At 39.2% G+C, this 21,878-nt stretch overlaps 1 protein-coding gene across 3 annotated transcripts; it reads right to left on the bottom strand.

Moving 5' to 3' along the window:
• Nucleotides 1–259: 259 nt before the first annotated feature.
• Nucleotides 260–13,300, bottom strand: LOC148018839 (phosphatidylinositol 4-phosphate 5-kinase 9-like). 3 transcript variants are annotated; one of them, XR_015695030.1, is made up of 9 exons: nucleotides 11,032–13,300; nucleotides 10,771–10,938; nucleotides 10,161–10,326; nucleotides 9,267–9,377; nucleotides 8,979–9,166; nucleotides 1,912–2,066; nucleotides 1,304–1,460; nucleotides 788–1,216; nucleotides 260–699 (listed from the first exon to the last, which is right to left on the bottom strand). XR_015695030.1 is itself a non-coding variant. In XM_087701110.1 (8 exons), exons 1-8 carry the CDS (start codon nucleotides 12,288–12,290, stop codon nucleotides 928–930), a joined length of 2,493 nt encoding a protein of 830 aa, XP_087557236.1. In that variant the 5' UTR covers nucleotides 12,291–13,300; the 3' UTR covers nucleotides 261–927. The 3 variants fall into 3 exon arrangements, 2 of the variants coding, with proteins under 2 accessions (XP_087557236.1, XP_087557237.1); XM_087701110.1 differs by having other exon boundaries at nucleotides 261–1,216; XM_087701111.1 differs by having other exon boundaries at nucleotides 262–1,216; nucleotides 1,304–1,451; nucleotides 11,032–13,298.
• Between the last annotated feature and the right edge of the window lie 8,578 nt (nucleotides 13,301–21,878).

Raw genomic sequence — 21,878 nt, 5'->3', positions numbered from 1 at the left:
TGAGATGTCTCCATTCAGACCCAGATATTTCAGGAGTAGGCAAACTCCACTGTCAGAGACATGCTGAGATCTCTCCATACAACCCAATAAACATTTCGGCATAGTAGAAGAGCCACTCCTTTTTTACAATATACTAGACCTGTCAGGATAGTAGAAGAACCACTTTTTTTAACAATATACTAGACCTGTCCAGATAGGAGGAGAGGATCAGAGGAAGAAAGATTGCAATGTGAACTCCAGACACGAGGAAGAACAGATCAATGCTAAAAGAATAATCAATGATTTCAAAACAACTCTTTTCCATATCCCAATACATCCCACAGGAGCCAGTAAGGCATCTATATACATCTTATTGAGCAATAAGTTGTACTCTTGACAAAAGGCTTTCATTCAAGGAGAGGCTCTTGAGCTTTACAGAACCAATCTAAGCTCCACTTTAAACCATCTCAAAGCAGTAGGTAGCAAATCACACGCACATGCATGCCCTCTCTGCATTGTATTCAGGGCCAATCCAAACTGTCATCAGCTAGATTATGCTTCTTTTCCAGGGGAGGAAGTTTTGCTTCTCAAGTAATCCCATCAGGTAGATTATGCTTCTTTTACAGGGGAGGAGGTTCTGCTTCTCAGGTAATCCATCCTTTGTGAGCCAGTTACCACCAGTCAGCTAGAATTGAGGAGTCACATCTCTCCACAGAACTCCTGAGGCAATGCATTGTTGAGGATTCGAGATTTTCCATTGGTGGTACTTCTCTTTAGTTAGAAATAATGTGACACCAACAGCACAAACCTTGTTTGCAGGTAGCAGACAACAAACCACTGTGCTACCTGAACTCGTCATTTTCCTCATCTGCAAGATAGTGAGGCAGAACATAAATCCCACCCAATCACAAAGATAGAGATTATTTTAGGAAACTCTGCTGATACCATCTAGTCCCAACTATCAGGGAATATCTGTCGAATAAATTCTTGGAAGCGTTTTGAATAAAGACTTGGATCTACAGCAGAGATGGAAAGAGAATCAAAGTGAAGGGACTTGTATGCATGCTCAAGCTTCTTGCCCATGTCATATTCTTGCAGAATGTCTATTACGCCAAAATAAAGCACCACATCATAAGCTTCTCCATTCCATTCATGCCTTGGATAAAGTGTGCCTTGTCTTTTGCATGGTCTTCGGTCTGCCCTAGCAGGCATGTTCACCCCTAATTGTATTCGCAGCCTGTTTACCATTAGATCAAGTTAGAACTGTCTAATAAACTTTACCAAAATATTGCATACAAAATTCAAACATGGCCTTGATAAACACCTGGCTGTCCCTGGCAACAGTAGGTCAACCTCCTCATTGCCTGCCACAGCTGCCTTTAAGGGACTGCCTCTAACATGTGAGCCTAGGGTAGTAATATTCTTTTCAGGCTCATGTGCAACAAGAACCAGATTCTTCGAAGTTGTTCTCTCTGCAACCACTAAAATGAGCTCATAAGTAAATATAAATCAAAATCAATAACTTGAGTAACAATAGCTGCAGGATGAAAAGAATTTGACAATGTGCACAAAAATGGAAAGATGATCCACTGAGGTCAGGCTATCATAACATATTAGTAAAATAGCTTAGCTCCGAAATAGTGAAACTAAATTCCATTTTCAGGTTTACATCTCTACCATTAAATTGTTTATGTCTCACAAAGTAATACCCTTTAGAATCCCATGCATCCCATGGTGAAGCTTGTGACTTGTGAACACACAGCTTGAAAATCTAATTAAGACAAACAGGGACCGTCCGTTTAATGAAACATGAACTGGTATCCCAAATAGAAGTACTACTTTTCCATAGGCATCAGCACAAGCTCTGGCCAACTACACAATCAATTACATGAATAAAACCCTTCAGAAAGCATGTACAGACAGTGCCCAAACCTTCTGAAGCAACTCCTGACAGAAGTTCTGATGGCAGGCAAGGCCCAGGAGAAAAGACTGCAGAGAATTGAGGAGCCCTAAAATGGAGACCAAGCAGAAGACTATAGTCCATAATCCGCTCCGACTCCAAGAATTTGCAGTCACATTCAATCTGCCTGCAGTTGAACATCCAACGGTCAACACAACTCAGTCCAAGACGGCTGATTGAACCAGGTGAGAAAGTATTCAGTAGCACTAATTCAGTATTGTTTGCAAAAGCCAACACTTCAATGGTAGTCTACACTTCCAGTATACAGAACCTTGACAAAAGTCCAGCAAATTCAGAATTTGATTTTAGTAAATAACAGGATCCTTGTTTTTGCTCCACCTTTTTGCATTACATGTTCACAATTGAGCACAGCAACTAATTTTCTCCCTACCCTATCTATCTATCTATCTATCTATCTATCTATATATATAGTCACACATAACTAGTAACAAAGCTAATCTTGTTTAATTTGTTAGCCTTAGAATTTAAAGCAGTAGCTTTAAAATTCATTCAGAAATTTGTGAAGCAATCAAGGATGTACAAATTCTGGAGAACCAACTCGTTTTTAGGCAAACCACCCCTCAACTAGTTAAAGATTAGACTAAAACAGTGACAGAAAGCACCAGGTGCACAACAAAAGATCAGAGATGGCTACCTGATCAACTGAGCTGGCCACACTGGAGGAGCTGTCAGGCCATACAAGGCATAAAGAGTGACAATGGTGGTCTAAAAACTACAATGTTGCTGGGAAAGCACACCTATGCTATACAAGATTTTCTTTAACTTGAGGGTCAATCTGGCGAGATGCAATGAATCCACAAACCATAAAAAGTGGTCAATTCACAGGTTCATGGGAAATTTGATGGGTGGCTTCTTTTGAGATCTGGTCTACCTACTTCTCATAGTTCAGCCCACCTTTTTGCCCATGAAAGAAGAGTACATGACCACATTGCTTGCATGGGCTCAAATGATGCTGGCTTCTTTTGGATTTGGTTCACATCCTTATCCAAATGATTGGAATGGGATGATGATGACTATGAGAAAACAATTGTTACTTGGGAGACAAATGATGCTTGTGCATGCTCCACTATTCTCCATGCATCTCTAGAGAAGTTCTTCCGGCGGCCACCTCCTACAAGACATCTTTAGAAGTGTCGGAAAAGTTACAACTTTATGTAGGAGCGCTATTGACCATGCATGTTGTGACCCTCTATGTTCAACACCACACTATCAAGTTTGAGGCAATCGCTGACCCAAATACAAGATCAATTTTTAACACGTGCAGTCCAGTCCACCTTCCCAAAGACACATCTTGTAGGATTGTTCTCTACAAGCTTTGAAGTCTGGCAAGTTTTGAAACCTTGGAGCTGGTGTAACAAACCTTTTGTATATCAATTGTTACGAAAACATATTAGCTCAACGTTTCCAAATCAATTTGATACTCATTTACTTTGAAAGGTGATTTGTACTTTTTTAAATATTTCAAATATTCATCTTTCTATTTAAACATATTCAATGGCCAAAACACCCTATAATTATACTTGGGTGAGAAATTAAAAATTGTAGTCGAGCTGCCAAATTGACTAGAAAGCTCAAATAACTAAGACTTTTACATTGAAATAGTCATATTGACTAGAAGCCCATATAATGAGTGGTTTCAAAAAGTGGAACCAAATGCTCATGATCAAAGAAACAAACCATGAACCAGTGAATCTATATAATAAAGCTCTCCAAAAGAGCTAAATTTAGCGACTCCTAAAATTAAGGAGGTTACTATTTTTGAAAGCTGCTCAAATGGAAATTCTGTTGCAATAAAGACTCCACAATTTCGCAAGGAATAATTTGTTTTAAGCAACTATATCAAATTCTTAACCATTTAAGAGATTTTAAAGTAAAAGTTTTGAAAGATTCTTTCGCTAGAAAAGTAACATGTAGCATCTAGAATAGAATATGTGTCATTTTGAATAGTAGTGTCCCTACACTTGTCATTTTCAACAAACACTTATCATTTGTAACCTCTGCTTTCACTTTTGACACCCAAGCTCCACACTTATATATTAGAGATCTCTCTCTTTGTTTAGAATAAGCTCTTATGCTAAAATTTCAGACACATGCTTTATACTCTTCTATTTATCTCTCATCTAAGAAACACTTTCTACTTAGCTTGATCTAATTCAAGCACTAAAGAAAAAAATCATCGTTCTACTCAAAGTCTGCAGAAATTAAACCCTAACTCTCAAAATTGTAACAAATCAACCCTTTTGTATATGGTTCGAGCACTTGGTGCTCGTAGTTTTATTTCAATAAATTCATGTAAAAAGGGAGAAGCCGGTTCCCCTCTCCACTTTGAGTCTTCTCTCTCTCTCTCTCTCTCTCTCTCTCTCTCTCAATTTTCATGGTGATAATTAATCAAGTTGGTTAAGTTCAAAGTCAAAGTATTGTCATTCTCATGTTCTTCCCAACACTTACATTGGTATCAAAGCAAGGACTTCTTCTTTGCAACAAGAAGCTCTAACAAGTCTCGCAAGTCTACTAAGCTCGCCACAAGAAATTATGGACCATTTCAAGTCATTAAAAAGATCAATGATGTTTGTTTCAAATTACAACTTTCAAAGCAATGAAAAATTCACAATGCTTTTCATATCCATCTTTTAAAACCTTATGAAAAGCCTCCACCATTGGAACCTGTAATAGAGAATCCATTTAAAATAGATGAACAAGAGAAGATACTTCAACCAAAGCAAATAGTCTTTCATATGATCAAGAAACATTTCTAGAAAATTCCTTCTGCAATTTAAAAATTACTCTCAATTAGAGTCTAAATGGATACCAAAATAGTATTTTAAAGACTCCAAAAATACTTGCGACTTATGAAAAAGTTATAAAATTAAAAATACTTCAAGCAAGGTCTTAAGAACAAGACAGATTTCAAGAGAGAGAGAGATCTGACAAACCTTTTGCATATCAATTGTTACAAAGATATATTGGCTCTCATGTACTTTGAAAAGCGATTTATATTTTTTACATAATTTAAATATTCATCTTTCAAAACGCCCTATAATTATACTTGGATCATAATTGACAAGATACCCAAGAGAAATTAAAAGTTTAGTCAAGCCATCAGATTGAGCAAACAGCTCAAATAACTAAGACTTTTAACTCAAATAGTCACATTACCTAGAAGCCCATATAGTGAGTAGCTTCAAAAAGTGTGATCAAATACATATGATCAAATAAACAAACCATAAACCGATGAACCCATATAATGAAGCTCTCCAAAAGCTAAATTTCACGACTCCTAAAATTTAGGAGATTACTATTTTTGAAAGCTGCTCAAATGAAAGTTTTATTCATATTAAAAGCTTCGAAATTTCGCAAAGAACAATTTTGTCTTTAGCAACTATCTCAAATTCTTAACCATTTGAGAGATTTTAGAGTAAAAGGTTTGAAAGCTTTTATCTCTAGAAAAGTGATATGTGACATCTAGAATCGAACATGTGTCATTTTAAAAAGACGAGTGTCCCTACATTTGTCATTTTCTACAAACACTTATCATTTGTAACCTTTTTTCACTTTTGAGCATTCAAGCCCCACACCTATATATTAGAGACCTATCTTTTCATTTGAAATAAACTCTCACACTCAAATTTCAACCACGTGCTTTGTACTCTTCTATCTATCTCTCATCCAAGAAACACTTTCTACTTAGCTTCATCTAATCCAAGCACTAAAGAAAAAAATTAGCTTGTTGCTTAGAGTTTGCAAAATTTAAGATTTCAAAATCCTAATTTAATTTTCAAAATTACAACAACTCAACCCTTTTGTATATAGTTTAGATACTTTGTACCTATGGTTTTGTTTCAATAAATTCCTGTAAAGAACAATTTTGTCTTTAGCAACTATCTCAAATTCTTAACCATTTGAGAGATTTTAGAGTAGAAGGTTTGAAAGCTTCTATCTCTAGAAAAGTGATATGTGACATCTAGAATAGAACATGTGTCATTTTAAAAAGACAAGTGTCTTTATATTTATCATTTTCAACAAACACTTATCATTTGTAACCTTTACTTTTCACTTTCGAGCATCCAAGCCCCACACCTATATATTAGAGACCTATCTTTTCATTTGGAATAAGCTCTCAGACTCAAATTTCAGCCAAGTGCTTTGTACTCTTTTATCTATCTCTCATCCAAGAAACACTTTCTACTTAGCTTCATCTAATCCAAGCACTAAAGAAGAAAATTAGCTTATTGCTTAGAGTTTGCAAAAATTAAGATTTCAAAATCCTAATTTAATTTTCAAAATTACAACTCAACCCTTTTGTATATAGTTTAGATACTTGGTACCCATGGTTTTGTTTCAATAAATTCCTGTAAAGGAAGAGGGGCTAGTTCCCCTCTCAAGATAGTGTTAACTCTCTCTCTCTCTCTTTTTTTTTTTGTAAATCTCTCTCTCTCTCTCTCTCTCTCTCTCTCTCTCTCTCTCTCTCTCTCTCATTTTCATGGTGAATTAATCAAGATGATTAAGTTCAAAGTATTGTTATTCTCACGTTCTTCCCAACGCTTAAAACTCAAATTAATATCAAGATTCAAAATGAGTTGTATTATTTCATAGAGCGCAATCTTTACTCGGGCTAAGCTCACATGAGGGACACATTAGCAGTCTACTTAAAGGCAAACAATCCATGGTCACATATGTTGAAGCACAACGTTGGTAATCAACATTGAGATACTCACCTTTTTTATTTTCTATGGTTTGAATTTGTACGATCAACATTCACATTCATTACTAAGATACCTTGGTGGTGGCTTGTGCATCCATTGCCTTGGTATCCATGGTCCTATTTGTTTCACATTGTTATATATACTATGATGAGTCATTATCATTGTATACTATATTGCACTGATCAACCATAATCTAAGAGAGCGTGAAGCAAAGTGCATCTCATGGGTGAGTATGGGCACTTACATGTAATTTAATCATTTATATCAAATGTTTTTTGTGGCTACATGTTAGTAATTTATGTCAAATGTTTTTTGTGGCTGGCCAACCCATATTTTCAAGCACCTTAATGGCTGGCCGAATAGTATTTTCTAGCATCACTTTATTGTCTACTTATAGGTTGCCTCTCCCTCACACTTTGTCAATCATCAAATATGCATCCTTTAGCTTGACTACTAGGTGGAGAGAGAGAGATTAGTGCACTCTGTCAGTGACTCAATGCCCAAGCCTTTGTACTGTTCTTGAGCCTTGGTATATGGATCCTATTTCGTCAGCATATTCTCCTTGAGTTCTTATGTTCTTTTGTCTTCTTTGTGTTCTTGCAATCAATTACAACAATGTCTCTTTGCTTTCATTGTGCCATACTTTTCTAACAAGAATGTGCACAAGCTGATCAAGAATACAGATACACCTTAACTAAAACACATCATTCTCCATCTTTTCATATCATTGACAATTGAGCAATGGGTGTGCTACATGGTACAATTAAAGAATCCTAGAATCATTGCTCCCCTTTGGAAGTCCTCATCAAGCCAAGGTACACCACAAAAGAATTCTATTGGAAACATGCAAGCGCTACTAGAAATATACGTGACACTTTGTAACCAATATCACACTAAGGAGTGAAACCAAGTGTCACACTTAAGAGTCCTCATTCACATTTTTTTCTTTGGCCACATGTTTGACAAATAAGAAATATCCCTACTTGCTAGTTGCAGGCCACTGAAGTCAGTGCAACTTCAAACATTTCCAAAAGCATACTCTCATGTTATGTTTTATAATGCATGGTTTCAAATGGCTTGTAACACCAAGCAAAATACTTATGATCAAACCTACAATACATTAGTAGTAAGTTCTTTCTCCTTTTAAGCTATTTGAGACCATTGAAGATTCCTAGAATCATTGCTTCACTTTGGACATGCTGTTCGATGGCTCATGTATTGTACTAAGCCTAGAGGATGATAGCTTGTACAACAACTCACCTTTGAAACTTTGAAATTACAACAATAGGACATCTTCCTTGCATCTATCTTCATGGCCATGGGTTCTTGTGATACATAGTAAGGCTGAAGTCAACTAGACGTCTTTCTTGCCTTGATCTTCACAATAGTGGATTCTTCTAGGATATAGTAAGTATTGGCATCTCTTGGAGACCTTTTTGCAACTTCCAAGCTAATGCTATGTAGAAAGAGCTTCTTTTTCATTTTATGTTGTCCCTCTCAATATGCTACAAATCTACAATACAATAATGAGACACATTTTGTATTGATGATTAATGTACAAAAAATAGTTCAGCCCCATGACTCCAAAACATTGGTGAAACAGTAGCACACTCTATCCAATCCCTTGTGACAAGACTATCGGGGAGAAATTGCAGATCTTCTAAGAAAAAAGTGCATCCATGAGAAATCATGGCATCAAATGCTATTAAATTGTGCACGCTTTGGAAAATAAGGGCACCTCACCAAACAATTAAGCATAAACATCCAGCCTAGTAGGCAATTGATCCAAAAAGCTAAAACAATATTCCAAAGCCAATGAACAAAAAGTATGGAGTCTAAAAGGTGAGGATATACAACAAAGAGACACACAAATGCACATCCATACATACTCCCCATGCATCGATCCACAAAAGACCCATCTAAGCAGCAAAAGTTTGGGGCCCCAATGCTCTCAAGATTCAAGAAAATCTCTAAGCCATCCCAAATAAATGAATGTGTGTGAGGCTTGGGTGTTTGTGTCGCACGTTGTTTTGCAAGTATAATAGGAGTACCAAAAGTAGTATACTCTATTATAACCATAACCAGCTAAAAAGAAAAATGCATTGGGTGTAGGCACACTCCCCACCCCCCAAGGTCACATCAACGAAGTCTTGGAACAAACATAACCCAAACATCTCCTTTGATAGGTGAAGTACAGTTCACACAATAATGCTGAACTAACAATACAAAATCTTACAATCAGTGCAAATTCTTCCAGGCATATGGCATTTGTAGTACACAGCAAACAATTGTGTAGTAAGAGGAACATTGCCCACCTCAGCAAAGCTTGCCTCCAAGCTGGCTCCAATCGGAAAACAAAGTCCAAATCCAGATCTTTCAGAGTTGTGTTTTCATCCATCTCCAACTTGTCTGCAGAGCGTCCTTGTGAGGATCCCTTCAAGTCAAATCTGCGATGAATCCGCAACTCCGTGCAGAACATGTTGCCCATAACTATGAAGCGAACCTGCAACATGATTCATATGAAGTGATAATTCAGCACATGGAACAAAAGAGATCTTTGATGTGGTAGTGCATTGAGATAGCATGTAACACAATATATCTACCTTTTGACCACCTGCTGGCCTTATTCGATGCAGACCAAAAAACTTAGTAATAAGAGTGTTTTCATATGTCCGAACATGTTCATAATAATTTGGAAGCATTCCAAGCAGCACCTGAGATCACCAACCCATAGCAGCAATAATTCAAACATCTAAGCTAGGACAGCCTTTGGCAAGTAGGAATATGTGCAATAAGCAAAAACCAAAAAAAGAACTGAGAAAAAAAAAGGGAAGATGGTAAATCAAGAAAAATCCTCAAAATCCAGGACACCTTTTGATATCAATACCAATATCATCCACCAGCAAGATAACAAAGAGGTTAAAGACCAAAAACGGGGAAGACAATGGACAGAGAGAACAGAGAGAAGCTAGTATATAGCTTCACATATGTGAAGAGCAAAAAAACCTAGTTTTATTTTGTTTGGGAAGGTGGGAGCAGAGCTTGTCTCTACATTCATGAGCTAACAAAATTGCAACATTCATGAACTCATATATCTTTCAGATCTGAAACTAAGCTTCTGTTTTAAGAAGTAAAGAAAACAAGCTAACAAAATTGCAACATATACATCCAAATCCTGTCAGCAGAAACACTTCTGACATACTGAAAATCACAATACATGCATCCAAGTCTGCCAGCAGCAACCCTTCTGAACATACTTTATGTTGCAGAGCTAGAGAGGGCAGATAGCTGAGACAAAAGAACAACCACAAATCTCTTACTGTGCATGTGACAGGATCAGATTCACAACAAAAGAATGCCTAAAAAGTAATTTCCATACACTAGATAAGAAATTAATCAATGGACTTCACTTGCACGAACAAGATAGAGATTGAAACTTGAGATTTAATAAAATTTCAAGGTGCAGCATTTAAGAAAAACACAAAACCATCAGATACCTTAACCTCCGCCTTCCGCATAGTTTTGATCATAAATCGATCATCATTTGAGACATAAAATACACTCCCACTCTTCCCTGGTGATGATAATTCCCTCAACCCACTATCTCCACAAATAGACAACATGTAATCAGCTGTATCAATCTTGAAAAGCTCCCGCAGGTGCCTGGTTAATAGAACAAATCCAAACACAGTCAAACCATTTAAAATTTTCAAAATACTAGAAGCACACCCTAAAGTCTATACGTAAAGAATTGAGGAACATAGGCGTCACGCTCTATAACAAAATTCTGTCAACCACAAGTGATTGAAAATACACCATATACAAGAATGACAAATGAATCGATGGCGGTCCAAGAGAAATGGAAAGGAGATAAGATAGATGTACAATGTTGAATGCTACTAGAGGAATCATTGGCAAACAACAAATATGATACCTAGCATGATGCTTACAGGATAAGGAAAAGCAATGGAGACAATACTAAAAGATACAAATAGGCCAATCTTGCAAATCACTTCTTTAACTCCATGATACTTGCGGAAGTCCCTTGGGACTCTGATATAAGAAGTGCACACACAAATTAGGCCAAATAATTGAAAAAGAACTTACCTAAAAACTATTGGACAATAATCTTTCCACTTGAAATCAAAAGATTGATGTGGAGGAGTAAGCTGAGAGCCCTCCCTTGGAAAGTTCATCCAAATTCTGGCCCTTGGCCCAAAATCAGCAGGGCATATTTCGCGCTTCGGCTCTGGTGTTATCTTTCCAACAGTATATCTAAAAATCAGCAAACATCCCAGTAAGTGTGCTGCCATTAGACTGTAGATGTATGAATACACTGACACAATTGAACAACTAGCATTGTCTCACCTTATCCCTAGCTGCAAATTTAACATTAGATCATAGCTCTGATGTCCTTTGAAAATTGTTTCCCCTGGTCTGATATGTTCCCCACTGTGACGCCTTTGCCGCCTCGAAACCTTTCCTGGATGCACCAAAGAAGTTTCTTTCACAAGCTCGTTAATCAGCACACCCTGTACATATTCTCGCTCCACTACAAAAGACTCAAATGCTTCAAGATCTTCCAAATTGTATCTTCCTGTAATTTGCATCACTGAGGCATTGTTAATCCCTCTTGTCTCAAGGAACCGATCAAGGGAATCGTGAATGCTCCATCGGTGCTCGAAAGAGACACGTCTCTCAGTTCCATCTTCAGAAACTGCCGAAGCATCACTGCATGTAATTTTGTCTGTAGATGATCCAGAGCTTGACATCCTGCAATCACTAGCAGCCCACTGCTCACTATCCGATGCAGATGAGCTTCTTGCCCACTGGGATGCTGTAGCTCCCTCATCCAAACAAACTTGGTCACCTAAACTTGACCAGGATCCTCTTCGGGAACTTAATCCAGGAGGAATGAAAACTCCCTTTCCATCTTTAAAACCCCTGCTCCAAGTTCCCACATAAGTGCTGCCATCTACCCAGGTGTAAACACCATGGCCATGCAACAATCCATCCAGCCACTGGCCATCATACTTGTCACCAGAGACCCACATCAATATTCCTCTCCCAGACATGGAACCTGATTTCCAGTCTCCTACATACTCGTTTCCATTCTTCCAAATGTATCTGCCAACACCATCTGGAACACCATGATTCCATGAACCCTCATAAACATCACCATTTGGATAGCTTTTGGTTCCAAGGCCTTTCTTTTCGTTCATATACCAACTTCCTTTGTAGGTCGTGCCATCCACTCCTGTGAAGGTTCCGACACCATGGATATAGCCTGCCATGAAATCACCCTCATACGTAGCTCCTGAGGGCCAGGAAATTTTTCCTTTGCCAGTCTTCTTACCTTTGGCCCACTGGCCTTCATACATGCATCCGTCTGCCCATAAATATTTGCCTGTACCTTCTGGAAGGTTGCCTTGCAAAGATCCTGCATAGATGTCACCATTTGGCAGTAGCCTTTCTCCCACAAGCTCCTCAGACGTCAAATCTATAATAGCAAGACCGGCAGTTTTATCCTTTCCAGGGGAGAACAGATCACAAAGTGCATCATCCTTCTTTCCCTGAGAAAAGATCAAGGAATCATCGTAGATTACATCGACTTCAGGGGTAGACATACATCCAGGATCACAGCAAGGCAATGTATTTTCTGGAACCACTGATCCCTTTCTGGTCTGGAAATGCAAGTCATGAAAAAAAGTCTTTAAAGCTTTCTTGGGCTGCAGGAGTGCTAGGCCTTTGGGGGCCTCCCCAGTGTCTTTCGGATTCGCCACTATGTCAGTTGAGTAGCACAGACGGAATTTTGAGTCACATGTCGTCGAAGGAACGAGAAAGCAAATGTGTTCAGCAGAACGCAAATTTGACAATCAAGTTTGTCTTGTTCTTGCAGGACCAACTGCCTTGATTGTTTAGTAATGTCCTCTTATTGCAGGAAGACTCTGTCTGATTATTCAGTAATGGTCTGTTCTCGCAGGACGACTGTCTTGATTATTCAGTAATGTCCTCTTGCGGTACCCACGGCTGTGAGCAATTAGTATCTCCTCTTCTTGCAGGACCGACTATATTGATACTGGCGCGCCCGACTAGGTATCGGATTGCACTCCCCTTCAACAGCAGAAATGCAATAGGACAGCACCTAACCGAAATTCTCCTGCGATTCAGAAAACAAAAACGGACACGATATGTGGCCCTTGAAGCGCGAGAAACAGGGAACTAGTTTTCGAACGTTAGAATGCTGGATCTATCGAGCAAGATATGGATTAAAAAACGGCCTTATGTAGAATGCATGGCGCAAAATGAACGCATGTTAATAACAGCCGCGAGTTTCTCTCAGGAGAGAGCGGGAAAGAAAGAGCAAAACCGATAGAATGGCCAAGGCGAAAGGTCCCTTTCTTTCTCTGTCTGTTCAGAAAGAGAAACGGCGCCGATCATGGCCGGGAGAGGCGCATCGGCACGCCATGTCTGAGGGGAATGTGCGACGAAAAGACAATCTTCCGGATGCCTGAGGTCAGGTTAGAGAGACAAGCAGAGGCTAGGGTTAGAAGCACAGAGAGAAGCCGAGACACAGTCTACAGAGAGAGAGAGAGAGAGAGAGAGAGAGAGAGAGCGCGCGCAGAGCAGTGCAGAGCAGAAGACTCCAATCTTCCAGTGCGGGTGGAGCAAAGGAAGCGCTAGCCTAGATGGAATTCTCGAGGCAATCACCCTTTTTTTTACCCCCGAATATTTTTTAAACTCACGTAAAATTCTGACTGTAAATTCAAAAGAAAAAAAAAGGGGTTGATGACGCTGTTCAAAACGGGCAAATGCAAGGCCCCCCCCGCCCCCGTCTCTGTCCGACGCTGGCTTATGTTTTATGGCGCGCCGGTTTCTTTTCTAGCCTGCCGTAGGCGTAGCCTTAGTGCCAAGTGGTGACTATATCATTAATATCGGTCTAAAAATAAATTATACATTAACATTTTAACTGAAATTTAAATTTTATATATATAACTAATATTAATCTAAAAATAATTTATACCTTAATATCTTAGATAGCAAGTATTTTGTATAATACTATAATATTCTAAATTTATCCATAATACATCCTCTCTTTTGCTTGATTATCTAAGGTAGGGGCATCTGCAAAAGGTAAGACGGCAAGATAACTTTTAGCTGATGATGAAGATGATCATCAGTCAACCCTCTCCCCTTATTTGAGAGAGTTGCTACAAGTGATTTGCTGCCGATCTCTAAGACCCTTCAAATGAAAAAATATTGGCAGGAGTATACAATAAGAAAGTAGGTAACAATAGCTGTCAAAGATACGTAGTATTGTTGCATTTTCTTTTCTTTACCAAATTCGGTCACTTTGCAAGCTACTATTGGCTTATTATCTCTATTGTGCCCCTTGTCTATCCCTTGTGTTACCAATGTTATTCTCTAGTAGCAAACATCTAGAATTGACAAATGACCACCACCTATATCAGCCACCTAAGAGAGTCTTCGTGCCCATTTCGCCATTATACTTTATAACCTCACCACATCCAAGTTGACAATGTGTGTAGGGCATGTGCAATTTCATGCAATGGTGGAGCCCAAGCTTGTCTCTTGAACTGAGAGAGAAACAAGAGTTCAACTGACAAATAACCACCACCTATATCAACCACCTAGGAGAGTCTTTGTTTGCTTTTTTCTTGTTATACTTAGTGCCACAAGAAAGTCAATTGCACCTACACAATGGAAGCCTAAACCATGAAGGGCGTTAGGGTATGTGCAAGTTCATGTCACAATGGGGTCGAGCTTGTCTCTTAAATAGAGAAGAGTTCAAGGATCGATGACAACATTTTGAAAGCAATACAAAATTTTCCAATAACATTTTTAACATCTAATGAGATAATCCTCCGAATGTCTAACTAATGAATGCATATGGCACTAGGTGTTCAAGAAATCACAATCTCATTGAGGCACATCCAAAAGCACTCCTACACTGTTTTTTACAAAGATGCAAGTAATGCACTCCAATTCTTCCAAAAACCAACAAGCAACACACTCTTTGCTGTGCATTAGTGTCTCAAAAAACCCCTCTATTTAGGTATCAACTTGATAGGCATGGATAATGTATATATACACAACAATTTCATAGACTGCAATCAAAGCATTGAAGATTTTTTTTTTTGCCTCAATTATCGACCCTCAAGCTATTGGACTTGTCAACTCTCCTTTATTGAATTTTAGTAGAAAGTGAAACCTGCACTAGAACACATTGCATGGTTTTACATTTTCAAGAGAAACTTGGTTTTGAGTCATGGGCAACTTGGAAAGCAATCCATAACAATGGGACCACCAACTATTTTCCAATAATCGCAAAGGAAAACTAATGTTTAAGGTGATAGGTGAGACTCTTAGGTTGAACAATATATGTTGGTGCATTTTTCCACATAAAATTTTATTTTTAGATACGCATGACCTTTTGAGACAATTTCATGGGAATTGTTTTAAAACCTAAAGCTGGCCCCAAAACTAGTTTCTTATCTCTAAGTCTCAAGGGAATCGCTTTAAAACCTAAAACTAGCTTATCTCTAAGGCTAGGATAACATCCTTAAGGATTTGTGTCTATCTTTGACTTACTTAAGATTTGGCTATGGATGTTTCTATTCTTTTGCTTCTCTCTCTTTCCTTGACACTAGGATTGTCAATCATCTCTCTCTCTCTCTCTCTCTCTCTCTCTCTCTCTCTCTCTCTCTCTCTCTCTCTCTCTCTCTCTCTCTCTCTCTCTCTCTCTCTCTCTCTCTCTCTCTCTCTCGACACACGTGCATGTGTCTAATGTACAATATATGGCGTTTGTGTGTGTGTGCATGTGCACGTGTGTGAACGTGTGCATGTATGTATGTATACATGTGTGCATGTGTAGAGAGAGAGAGAGAGAGAACATGTAAAGCATATATTGATTGACTTGCCAATTTGTACTAAAATTCATTTCCATGTAGTTGTAGCATACATTTTCCAAACAAACATCCAATGTGTCCTTTAGTGGGCGTGTAAGATCTTAGAAATAGATGTTGCAATGTATCTATTGAAAACATGATTTGCAAATATATCTAATCCCATTACTCCACGCATAACATGTGAACCACTAAAAATTGTTTATTTAGTAGAATATTTACTTTGGTAGTGAATGTCGAAGAAGTGACCCATTGGTTTTCACATCACGTGGGCCTAGTAGTTGTCCATTGTATGATGGCTTTCAAGCGAAGCTTTTTTGCACTTACTTCAAACATTGACCATTAACATGGTTGAAATGGGCATGTGCTCATTGTCATTGGGATTAAAATCATGCATGTGACTGAAAATTTATTAGAAGCAACCCAACATTCACAAGTTGAAAGGATTAGATTAGTTTGTATATCCCTATGTACTATTTATGCATGCAATCTATCATGTTATTAATGCCATGTTTTAAGGATACAAGTTAGCTTTAAAAGTCCAAAATGCATTGTGAAAACAAAGGGTATCATCACACAAGTTTATAAATAACTTGTTAATTGATGTAAAGAAACATAACATAATGCTTGCTAGAAATTAGTTCAAGTTTTTAGTGACATGAAAATCTACAAAGTATTGTAAGGGTTAAATTGCAAGTTAATTTAGACTTTCAATTCATGGCAAGCCTTAGTGAAGCTTTCACCTTTTTTTTGTGGAAGTTTTACATATACTAGTAAGGAATTGCATGAAAATGTTGAATATTTACATCAAAAGAGGGTAAATATCCTAGCATTATAGGTATTGGCAAAGGACCATAAGGCCAACATGCATCTACAATTCAAAAACATCAAGTGAAGGCCGTAATTTTCAACAAACTATCATTGTGACATCCATTGGACATGAGATCATGAATATAGTGTAGCATATCAGTTGTACCCTCTCGAGTCTCAGCAAGATGTTGCAAGAGGAGTGATCCAATTGTGCACTCAATTGGTTAGGAGTAATCCAGTAGTCTTGTAATATATTCTCTTTGTTTATTGCTTTTTTATATATTAAAGCACTAAGGTGTCCATAGAAACCTATAGCAAGATGTCCATTCTCATGCTGTGAGCAAAACTAAAATCTTACCTTTGAAGATTGCTTCATTCCTATTCATCCTAGCATTCTATAGAGAAAGAGATCTTAGCCAATTCCATGTTTCAAGCTTTACCTATAAATTTTTCCAATAAGCAATTTCCTTCAATTAAGCTTAAAGGTGTCTAGAGGATGAATATAGAATTGAAGCAACTTGAGACTTTTTTGCTTTATACATACCCTCAATAAATGAATGGTTCAATGTTTTTACCTTTGTCTTGCATGTATAGTACATACTAGTCCCAATTCCAAATTGTCTCTTTATCACCTATCTTGGACTAGCTTATGGGTAGTCGTAGCAATGTTAGGATTTATACCAAGAACAAAAATGCTTATCTATAAATTCAAGGTGGACCAAACATAAAGAAAGGCTGGGATTATTATAGGCATTGTTCCAGCTAGCCTTAAGCTCTTCACCTTTCTTCTGTCTAGATCACCATCTAAGCTTCACTGTGGAAATGCAGGGGTGGACAGAGCCATCTCGATATCAGTTGTTTGGAGCTAAAGAAATTTTCTAATTCTCCTCTTATCTGTTGTGTACTCTCTATCTCTATCTCTTTCTCAGATTCTGTTCGCTGCGCCGTGTAATTTTTACATGGTATCAAAGCCCAAGGGGCTCTAAGGATCGAAGAGTGCGCAAGAGGCAAAGGCTTCAACAGCAAAGAGGAACAATGTCATCTTCCGGAAGTGGTTTTGGTGCATCAAGAAGCAGTGCAGGAGGTGGTGCTACTGTACCAGCTATTCAAACACTGAGGATTCGTCCACCAATCTTTAGCGAAGGCAAGTTAGATGGTACAAACTATACCTTGTGGAAGTTCAAAATTACAACTATCATTGATTCTTATGAGCTTTTGGAGACTGTGCTAGGGACTGACGTAGAACCATAGCCTACCCACGACCCATCAAATCCTAGTGTGATGATTCCTTCGAATGCAGATCTTCTACGAGCTTGTAAATGAAGGAATGCAGATGCATTTTGTGCCTTAGTTACAAGCTAATCTGACCTCTAACTTTGATTCAGTATACAACCAAAGCATCAGAGGCTTGGAATGTACTGAGGAGTCAACATGAAATGCGAAACCAAACAAGGATTCAAAACTTGGAGAATCAACTAGCAGCGGAGAAGTTTGATGAAGGAGAGACACCTGAAGCATTCATCACTCGGATTAAGAATCTGCGCGACCAGATGGCTGGTGCTGGGATACAAAAGATTAGCGAGGAGCTAACTCTGAGGTGTCTTCGGATTTTTCCACAAAAGTTTGATGGACTAGTAACTACCCTCAATACTCATGTGAGACCTCAAGCTTTGAGTTTTGGGGAGTTTTGTGCATTATTGCTGGAGGAGAAGTTGAGGCTGAAAGCCCGAGAAGGAAGCAACAATGTAGATGCTGCATTCTCTGCCAATGCAAAAGGCAACGGTGGTTCCTCCACCAAAAATGACGGTGACAAAAAGAAGAAGGGCAGTAAGAAGAAGTTTCAAGAAGAGTGCTTCTACTGCAAGAAGAAAGGGCATGCAATCATAGATTGTCGTGTCAAGAAGGTAGATGAAAAGAATGGTACCCTTAAAAGTAAAGGAAAAGAGACAGCTAATACGGTTGAAGCAGAGTTGGAGTTATTCATGGCAACCATTGAGGAGGTGTGCTCCTCGGCGCAAGAAGAATCTACCACTGATTCATGGGTGTTGGATAGTGGGGCCTCCCGTCACATGACCAACAAGAAAGGTCTATACAGTTCTATGCAGCCTCTACAAGAATCCATCACTGTGACGGTTGGAGATGATGCAAAATGCCCTACTGCGGGCACATGTACTATTTCATTTGTTGCTGCAAATGGTGATGTCAAAAAGCTTTCAAATGTGTTGTATGTTCCCAAAATTAGGAGAAATCTGTTATCAGTTTGTTGCCATAATTGATCTTGGTCATGAAGTGAGGTTCAAGAAGACAGGTGCAGAAATTCTTAACAGTGATGGCAAAGTTGTTGGCAAAGGAGAAAGAAGGAACAACCTATATGAGCTAAGTGCTCTTAGAGCCACTGTTGGAGTGGGCACAAGTAAGCTTTGGCATGAAAGGTTTGGACACATTGGATTTGCAATGTTGAAGGAGATGTAGAAGCAAGGTATGGTTGCTCACCTACCTGCAATGACTGAATTGAAGGAACCATGTGAAGCTTGTATGATGGGCAAGCAATAGAGAAAGGCATTTCCACAAGAAAGCAAGAATAGAGCACAAGCTTCTCTAGAGTTGGTCCATGCTGACTTGTGCAGAAAGATGCCTACATGGGCCTTGGGGGGATTTTCTTATTTTATGTTGATTGTCGATGACTACAATAGGAAGATGTGGGTGTATTTTCTTCGTGATAAGGCTCAAGCTTTTGGTAAGTTTAAAGAATGACTAACACTTGTTGAGAATGAAATAGGGAAAAGTGTGAAGAAATTTAGAACAGATGGTGGTGGTGAGTTCAACTCAAAGGAGTTTGAAGACTTTTGCAAGAGCAAAAGGATCAAGCGTCAATCGACGATGCCTCACACACCTCAGCAGAACGATGTTGTGGAACGCAGGAATCGCACCATTGTGGAGATGGCAAGATGCATGCTAAAGGGCAAGGGATTGCCTAACCATTTTTGGGCTAAAGCTGTTAATACTGTAGTCTACATTTTAAATCGGAGCTACATAAAGGCTCTCAAGGGAAAAATACCTCATGAGGCTTACACTGGTAAGAAACCATCTATCTCACACTTTAGAATTTTTGGATGTGAATGTTATGCACATATTCCAGATGAGAAGAGAAAAAACTTACAACCAAAAAGCAGAAAATGTATCTTCTTGGGTTATAGTAATGAGCAAAAGGCTTACAAATTATATGACCGAGGCAAAGAAGATCATCGCCAGCCGTGATGTGGTGTTCAAGGTCTTGAGAACTGTCCCTATCCTTAAGGAGGAGGAAGTATCATCTTCAGATGATGAGGAAAAAGTTCACCAACCTGACATCACCCCACCGGAAAAGCCATTACCACAGTGGGTGAAGTAGCTCTATGACCACAATAATCCTATGCCCACATCTGTTGAGGAGAAGGCAGACGGACCAAGGAGGTCTCACAGAATAGAGGAGCAAAGGAGGGCTTTTGCTCACATAGTCAATATGGCCTTGATGGGCTGAGATTATGAGAGAAGTAAAGGAGCCAACTGACCTAGAAGAAGCACTTGCAGATCCAGCATGGAAGTCAGCTATGCAAGCCAAGTATAACAACATAATGAAGAATGACACTTGGGAGCTAGTGGATCGGCCATCAAAGCGGAAGGTTATTGGCACCAAGTAGATCTGGAAGGTAAAGTACAAGGCTGATGGTACTTTAGAAAAGTACAAATCTAGATTGGTTGCACAGGGTTTTTCACATGTTGAAGGGTTTGATTTTCAAGAGTCACTTGCCCCAACTGCCAGAATGACCACTATTCACACAGTACTTGCAGTGGCCGCCCATAAGCAGTGGCCAGTTTACCAAACGTATGTTAAGTCAGCGTTCTTAAATGGTGACCTCAAGGAGGAGGTTTACGTGGCTTAGCCACCAGGGTTTGAGACCCCCCATTCTAAGAACAAAGTGTGTAAGCTGAAGAAGGAATTGTATGGGCTGAAACAAGCCCCCAGAGCATGGTACTAGCGGATAGATAAGTTCTTTTTAAGCTTAAACTTCAAAAGATGTGCCTTAGATGCTAACTTGTATGTTTATAGGGATGGTGAAAAGTTTGTAGTGATTGTCCTATATGTGGACGACCTTCTTATTACAGGTGATTATGAAGATATGATCGACTAAACTCGAAAGGCTTTGAGTTCTGAGTTTGAAATGACAGACTTGGGCTTGCTACACTATTGTTTGGGAATTGAAGTCTAGCAAGAGCTAGGAAAGATCATCTCTCAGAAGAAGTATGCATGGGAGATCTTGAAGGCATTTGGCATGACCGAGTGCAAGGAGATAGCTACACCTATGGAGGTGAATGCAAAGCTATCCGTTGAGGATACATCAGCACTTGGCAGACATTGGGAGGTACAGGAGGATTGCTGATCTACTTGTGTAATACTAGGCCAGATATCAGTTTTGTTGTTGGTGTTTTGAGGAGCTTCTCAAACAAACCTCATGAGAGTCATTGGAAGGCTGGGATGCGGGTGCTCAGATACTTGAAGGAAACTCTTGACTATGGCATCACATACAGTTTCAGAACTTCTCTTGTGGGGAATTGTGACTCAGATTGGGCAGGAGATAGTGATTCTAGGGAGTCAGTTTCTGGTTATTGTTTCTCTTTGAGTTCAAGAATTTTCTCTTGGATTAGTAAGAAGCAGCCAACAGTGGCATTGTCTTCTACCGAAGCAGAGTACAAGGCAGCTTGTTTTGCTGCATGTGAAGCAGTATGGTTGAGAAGGATCCTATGGCATATGGGAGTGCAGGATGAAGAACCAACTATGCTGAGATGTGACAACTAAAGTTGCATTGCCATTGCCAAAAATCCAGTGTTTCATGCACGCACCAAACATATAGAGATCCAATATCACTATGTGTGTGATTTGATGGAGGATGGGATAGTGGAATTGGTCTACTATCCAACAGAGGAGAATGGAGTGGACATCTTCACCAAAGCACTTACGAAGGATCTGCTTCAAGTTCATATTTAGAGACTTGGCATTGGGCCGAAGAGATAGTTCACCTATGGGTGGACATTGAGGGGAGGTGTTAGATATGCTCAATGCCCCACCCTCATAAGGTGCCACCAATGATCCATGGTGCTCAAAGTTGTAAGGCCCCCATTATGAGGAGAAGCCAAATGTGAGCCCAAACATTGGTTGAGTTTTGTCTTGTATATCAGATGAGGTTTATGTGACTGGATGGCAAAAAGGTGACCATTGTGGGTCTAATCTTTGGGTTGGATTGAGAAGTTAAGTTGGTAGCAACTCGAGGCACATTGCATCGAGTTGGGGGGTAAGGGAGATAAAAGGGGCCAGGAGGGACCAGCGACCCTCCTGGCAGGGGTCCGAGGGCAGCGCCCCCGACCCGACGATAAAGAGAATATTCATTGGAATATTCCCTGTCCGACTAGTGGAGGCTCATATGGTAGGTCAGTCATGCC

The sequence above is a fragment of the Lygodium microphyllum genome, chromosome 20 (assembly GCF_053477565.2).
Source record: "Lygodium microphyllum isolate KBCC chromosome 20, Lygodium_microphyllum_v1.1.10, whole genome shotgun sequence".
NCBI classification, from domain to species: Eukaryota; Viridiplantae; Streptophyta; class Polypodiopsida; order Schizaeales; family Lygodiaceae; genus Lygodium; species Lygodium microphyllum.
This window is presented reverse-complemented; position numbering and strand designations above follow the sequence as displayed.

Excerpts from the sequence above, each read along its gene's own strand:
- LOC148018839 (XM_087701110.1), bottom strand. The coding sequence starts at position 12,290 with ATGTCTACCCCTGAAGTCGATGTAATCTACGATGATTCCTTGATCTTT. Across the intron at positions 1,461-1,911 it reads GTCAGGAGTTGCTTCAGAAG|TGGTTGCAGAGAGAACAACT; the intron begins GTTTGGGCACTG and ends AGCTCATTTTAG. Across the intron at positions 1,217-1,303 it reads CTGTTGCCAGGGACAGCCAG|GCTGCGAATACAATTAGGGG; the intron begins GTGTTTATCAAG and ends AATGGTAAACAG.